Source organism: Morone saxatilis, unplaced genomic scaffold (assembly GCF_004916995.1).
Source record: "Morone saxatilis isolate NCDOM2014 unplaced genomic scaffold, NCSU_SB_2.0 Contig18, whole genome shotgun sequence".
Lineage (NCBI taxonomy): Eukaryota > Metazoa > Chordata > Actinopteri > Moronidae > Morone > Morone saxatilis.
The window spans coordinates 7,102,125-7,108,891 of NW_023339740.1; the positions used below are offsets into that span (position 1 = coordinate 7,102,125).

The 6,767-nt window shown below is 47.1% G+C and overlaps 1 protein-coding gene across 1 annotated transcript; it reads left to right on the plus strand.

The window, feature by feature from the left end:
- LOC118328687 (RNA-binding protein 38-like) lies at positions 1-4,416 on the plus strand (the record flags this gene model as incomplete). Its single annotated transcript, XM_035662566.1, is given in 3 exon segments — positions 1-94; positions 515-569; positions 4,102-4,416. Coding segments are annotated over 3 exon segments (153 nt in total), but the record flags the coding sequence as incomplete, so codon positions are not given.
- Between the last annotated feature and the right edge of the window lie 2,351 nt (positions 4,417-6,767).

The following is a 6,767-nucleotide window of genomic DNA, read 5'->3' on the forward strand; positions in this document are numbered from 1 at the left end:
AGAGCCTGCAAGGATCCCAACCCCATAATTGATGGCAGGAAGGCCAATGTCAATCTGGCCTACCTGGGTGCCAAACCCCGCAGCATACAGACAGGTGAGATATATATATATATATATATATATATATATATGTTGTTTCACACAGTTAAACCACCCACAAAACAAAAATCCAGAGCTGCAGCAGGTGTTCAAGAAAAATACAGATAAATATAAAGGCTCAAAGATAACACATGTACAACTTAAGTTAAAGAGATTCTGTATGCTCAAAGTTATGTAATACAGCTGTCAACAAATGTCCAGTTGTAGCATATTTAATTTTTACATACCAAACAACATTCTGTTTGTCGGACACATACACGTTTTACTGCTTATTGCGCATTTCAAACTGTTGTTCCAGTCGTGGTAGGTCTGAAACAGGCACTGCCTCTGTCTCTTCGTGCCCTCTGTGTATTGTTCTCTGGCCCTCCTCTGTAAATGCAAATGTGTGTCTGACAGCCGCCCTCCTATCTTCCAGGCATATCCATCGGAGTGCAGCCCATTCACCCAGCACTCATCCAGAGGCAGTACGGGTAAGTGAGCGGGAGTGGGCGCTTGTTTTATTCACTTGTATTACCCTTCTTTGGGATGCCACTAGGCTACTATTTCTTTGACAAACATGGCCTCTAGAAAGTACATGTCAGTTTCTGTGTCCACATGCAACTCCACGAGTAGTCTATTAGCATATTTGGGTTTTGTAGAGCTGGTAGGGCTTGGAGATGGTTCACATATCTGTGGTAATAGAAAAGCATTCCAGAGGTGAATGTGTGACTCACTTGTTGGCTTCTGTCAGGAGCTTCTTGACTCGCGTACCTGCCTGAGTGATTTCTGTCACTGAGAAGGCGTCCTAGAGGTGACTGTGTTGTAGAAACAGCCTGGGTAGCGTTGAGGACAACACGGTCTGCTGAGCAGCTAATGAGCATTTCACTGCAGTAATGACTCTCCTCACCCCCTGCAGCTCTCAGTATTCATCCCACACCACAGTTGATGGAACTGATCAACAGAAAACTAATCAACTATTTTGATGACTGTTTGTTCCACTCATCTATCCAGTATAAATTCAACAGTGTACTGGTTTTAGCTTCTTAGATTTGAGTATTTTCTGCTTCTGTGTTTTCCAATGTTTAACTGATTGTAAATTGAAGGTCTTAGAACCGTTCGTTAGACAAAAACAGCAATTCACCACGGCTGTTTTTTCACAGTTCTGTTTTTCTGATGTTTTACAGGCCAAATCCATTAATGGAAATAAATTATCAACCGATAATCTCTATAATGAAAATAATCAGTAGTTACAGCCAGAGATATTTTCAGGGTAGTGCAAATCGAGCTATTTGAATGTCAACTCACTGTTTGGAAGTTGTAACTATTGTTGACATTTCATGAGTGAAATGATCAGTTAATTAATCTAAAGCATAATTGGCAGATGAATATGCAATGAAATAATCAGTATTTGCAGCCCTATAGTATATAACCTCAGAGCGTGTGAGTACTTAAAGAGCTTCATGGAAATCCCAGCACAGTCCACTGGGACAAGGACAAAATAAGAAACATTTGGTGGTTTTTGGAGGTTACAAGTAGTGTATATCAGCCATACCCCCCTGTAAGATCTCACTGGGTCTGAATGATAAATCTCAGGGTCCGCTAGGGACGTGTCCCATCATTTCCCAAGACCTTAGGAGAACACTGGCAAGTCCCTCCAATGTCCATGCTACCATAGTGAACATGGATGGCCCCAAAACCCTGAGGGGTTGAAATGTGGAGCACAGTGCTGCTCTGAGGCATGTGCCTGACAGGTGCTGGCTCATATTACAGCTTTCTATACTCCCTTAATCTCCCATGACCACCACCCCAGAGACGTGGAAAAGCGCACATGGCACCTGTCCGCCTGCCTCCGAGCTCCCTCTGTATGGCGGGTGACAGACGCAGACCTCCCTAAGATGCAAAGCGTACAAGTGGCTTTTCTCTCAGCCTCTTGTCTCCCCCAAACCCCTTGACAACATATGGTGTGGTGACGTGGTCTGAGGTAGGATTTTGAACAGAGCAGGGGCATTGCATGTAGCAGTGGTGTGCTTGGTTTGGACTTACTGCTGTGTATGTCTGTGTATAGCTGTGGTCAGCAGATGCTGTGGACTGTGAGGGCCAGAGGGGGTCACTGAGGCCAGGAACATTGTTTTGATGGGGAGGGGAGGAGTTGTCAATGTGCTTACAGATTCATCTCCTCTCATGCATCACCTCCTCCACACTGTCCTTTTCCCTGTGCTTTCACATGTCATACATATCCCATGTCCTGTGTATCTCTTAGCACTGGGTTTTACTTTAATTTCTCCCATTAAAGGCCAACACTTCCAGCGTGTCGGATAAGCTGCATTTTCACTGCATGGTTCCAAGCGAGCTAAGCTTATACTAAAAGGTGACCTGCAAACATTGCAGACCCCTGATTGGTAGAGAGCAAGCGGTGAGCGTGAGCAGAGCAGTGAAGTAGTCAACCTGGCAGTAAATGTAGTGCAAGTGCGAACTGAGGGTTAAGGTGTACTATCTGCAGTGGAAATTACCAAAAACAAGTCCAGTCGAGCAGTGCCATGCGGTGGAAACGCGGCAATGGAGGCAATGAAAACTGACACCTCTGTGAGACTATGTGGGGGGGTGGGGGTGTCAAAGAGGAGATTGAGGGGGAGGGTATCTGGTTGTGTATTCTGGGACTAATGCTTAATGAGGCTGTGCGCTCCCTAGGAAACCCACCTCTACAGGTGCCAAACAATACACCTTTTTCCCCCTCCTGCTTTCAAAGAATATTCACAATCGTCTCAAACAAAGAGAGGAGGAGGAAGAAGGAATATCAAGTCCTCTTACAAGTATTGTGAGGTGTTGTTTAATTCCCCCACCCAGTCCAGCCCCGTCTGTTTTCACACTTTGCGTTGCAGTGAGTCATGCACTGAAGGTCATTTGTGTTATCGTGTAGAAATATTTAGCTGCTCTGTGTGATATCGCCCAGGCTTTTCACATCAGCTCATTAAGTGGCCTTCATGATGATGATTACTTCAGCCTCTATTCGTAATGTTTATGGGCATCAAATGTTTTGTGGCGAGCTTGTCTCTCTAGTGTCTCGGCCTGCCGTCCACAGAGTGGCACTATGTCAAATACACACAGACTGGCCGTCAGCACAAAACCAGCTGACCTATGATCTTCTGGCCGTCATCCTCATTCCCCTGCCATTGTCCCACAATCCACTTGGCATCTGGCATCTCTGTGGCCCCCGGGAGCTCACTACTGTCCCTGACTTGCCCCAGTCCCTCTTTTCTCTGTAGATAGAAGCTAAAATTACAGCGACCATCTCTATTCCTGTGCACACCAAAGATGTAAAACAGCAGTGCTTTGTCTTCCCTTAACTCCCTTTAGGCTTACATTATATACATGATTTCCTATTCCACTTTACCCACACAAGGGCGCTTGATTTTGAGCCTAGATTAAGGCAAACTGCCTGTGGTGACGCGCTGCCAAGGCCACGGAGAAGGCAGGCTCATTATACATGAAGCAAGTGAAAGCGCATATGCCCCGCAGCATTAATGTATGGTCATGTTTGAAAGCTGTGTGTGAGTGAATGCTTCTTTGTAAGCGGCTCAATAGCACTGCGAGCACAAAGTGTAGTTGGCGCTCAGGGGTGGGGGATTACATTCATTTGCTTATGGTTACTTGTTACATACCACCGTTGTCTGGTTTTATGTCCATCGCTCTCCAGATGTCTCAGTGAGCTTCTGTAACATGTTTCCAACACGCTGTTGGTTTAAAAAAAGAGGGCGTTTATGCAGGTTTAACCCTGCGATTTTATATTTGTAATGTTATATTATAGGTGGAATATTTCTTTTTTTTTTATTCTGAATGTTGGGGGTTTTGCTCATGCAACTCTTAAATATTTTTTTCCGTGAGATTCTATATTTCTGTACCCCCAATGCTTCTTGATCACATCTCTGTACTGACTTAATGATACAACTGGTTAATGTTATTGCTGACAATAATCACTGCCATCCTCCTATCCAACCTTCTGCCATGGCTGCTCTCTGCTGCCAGCTGACCAGTGTACCAGCAGAGGATCAGAAGATGCCCACAGTACAGGACTAGTCCCGAGGAGGCGTTTGACAGAAAATGTCTGCACCCCCCCCCATGCCCTCCCTCAGCTATCCTCTCTCCAAGGTGCCAGTGATGGCTTGAGAGTGCAGTGCGGTGTGCCGTGATGGATTGGAGTGGCTTTTTATCTTTTCCCTTTTGTGTGATATGAACTGAAGAGGTTATGCTGATTGCGGTGTGACTCTTTCCCTATTATGGCATGGTTTGGGGTTCGCACTGGTAACTGGTGTGTGGGTGGATGAAGGGGGGTGGGTGGGATTGGCGAGTCTGTGTGTTTTTTGAGAGCGTGATTGACATCCCTATCCTGCATGCTTCATCTTTTGCTGTGTTGAGCTTCTGGCTGGCCTCTCACTGCTGATCCTCTTCTTCTCTTGGGATTAAATCTTTAGAAAAAAAATAAAAACGAAGAAATTGAAATTTTAAATACAGTCCATGAAGGAAAATTTTCATTCAGAACTGAAGAGGCAGCTGAAAGAGTGTGTGTCAAAGTGACATTTGTCTTGTGACTATGTTGTCTTTGTCTTGGGGTGTGTGTCTGTGGATGTTTCCCCCAAAAGCATAGTATCAAGGGTAAAGTCAGTTACATCACCTTTTTAAAATGGAGGAGGAGGAGGGCGGGGTTGTGTGGGGGGTCTTCTCTCTGCCACAGCCATCCCTCCCAGGAGAGATACTTCAAGTCCTGAAAATAAAAATAGACTCCTCTAAAGCCTCCCCTCCCCCTTCCCCCTTTCCTCCGTGGTTAAAGTGGCAAAGTAAAAGACCGAAAGAGACGGAGAAAGGAGCCGTCCCCACGCCCACGGCCACAGCTCTAACAGCTAACATCGCAGGGCCAGCCATGAGGCCCCGCAGAGCCCCTGGCCGCCTCAGCCCCTGATGAGCTCCCCTGTCACCATTACTCCCCTGGCTAGCGATCGCACCTGTGATAGTCTGGCATGAGATTTACACACAAGTGAAGAACTAGAAGAACTGCAACTTCTCACCAGCCTTCACCCACACATTCCCCTTTTTGTGTGTGTGTGTGTGTGTGTGTGTGTGTTTAAGTGTTGTTCAATGGATGAAGAGCAGCAGTGTTAAAGAACACTCTGCTTATGCCTGAGCTTTGAAAACCTGGCCAGTAAACGGCTGACTCTATCATTCACGCCCCCCCCGCCCCACTCACCACACTCTCCTCCCCGTCTACCTCAGGAAGGCCCTAACCTAACAGGTTGGTAGGTTTTACTAACTGACACAGACAGAGGTTGAGTCCCTTCCGCACTCCTAGACCTCCTCTGCCGTCTCGTGTATTTACCCTTAATAACATGGATATCCGTGTGAGGACTTTTTAGGTTCAGGACACCTACAGAGAGTTTATTACCTCGCCCCCCTGGGAGCTATGTAACATAGAAGCCCTGGGATTCTCTGCCTGGTGCTTCAGCCCTCTTCTTATAAGCTCCCCCTGTTTGGGTCTTTGTTTTTGCAGTTGGGGCAGGCCATACGTCTTTACCCACAGCCCCTTTGTTGCAACCCAGCTTGGGTGCTGCCCACTCAGGTTTGCTCCTCCGTCCCCAGCACCAGCCCCTTTATGGGACTAACATGCAGCCCTACGCCAGTAAGCCCCAAGCAGCCCTTTGAACAGCAAGTACCATATGCCCCTCCCAGCCAACTTCCTTGGGCCTTACGCTACGCCACCCGAGGCTTCAGCCACCGCCGGCGGCCGCCGCCCACCACAGCCTCGGCACCGTTCCACCCAACCCTCCTCTGCTTGCTGGTCCCCCGGCCGGCTTCTGCACTATCCCCGCAGCAGCAACCATCAGCCGGACCCGTATGCAGTGAGCCGATGAAAAGGGAGCAAGAAGAAGGAGACGGTACAGGTGGGAGGGAAGGAGGGAGGGGAGGAGGGGTATGGAGGGGTAGTGGGGTCTGGACCTTTGGACAGAGGAATCAACAGCCCTACGGGGTGACCCACCTGTCCGTCAGCAGGGGCCTTTGGCCGGAAATAAGGTGGTACTATTGCCAAAAAGCTATACGATCACGAAGGGAGCTGTTTTTGCCTTCCATTGGTTAAAGGGTTGGGCTGGAGGACTGTCAGGTTTCAGGGTTTGGAAGCCTAACCAGCAATAAGTATGTGAAATCGCTTCCAAGGGCCCTTCCAAAGCTGACACTTTCCATTTTTTTTTTTTTAATTATTAATAATTATTAAATTTTAATGTCCCTTTGTTCTTTTATTATGTAAATGTTCTGTCAAGTTTGTTTTTTAGCCTATTATCATCAATTGTTTATGTTTGTTTTGGCTTCATCCAAGTGGAAGTTTTATGTGGGTGTTTCTTGTAACATATTTTGGAGCTTTAAGGAGAGCTTTTTCTGGGAACATGTACACCCTCTTTCCCTCCAAACTTTCAGCTATCTGGAATGAAGGGCAACTGCTGCTTTTAGGAAAACCATGGGAGGACAGTCCCAGGCTTTTGTGGGGGTTGGGCAGGTGAAGGACAGGGTGGTGGATTTTTGGGGAGCCATTCCAGCAAGCCCTTCTCAACTATCTGTTTGGGTTCCCATTTCCAGGTAGAGCACTTGCCTCATGAAACAAACTCCAGCGTTCGCTTTTCCGCACTGGAGTACGAAGAGAGGATTAA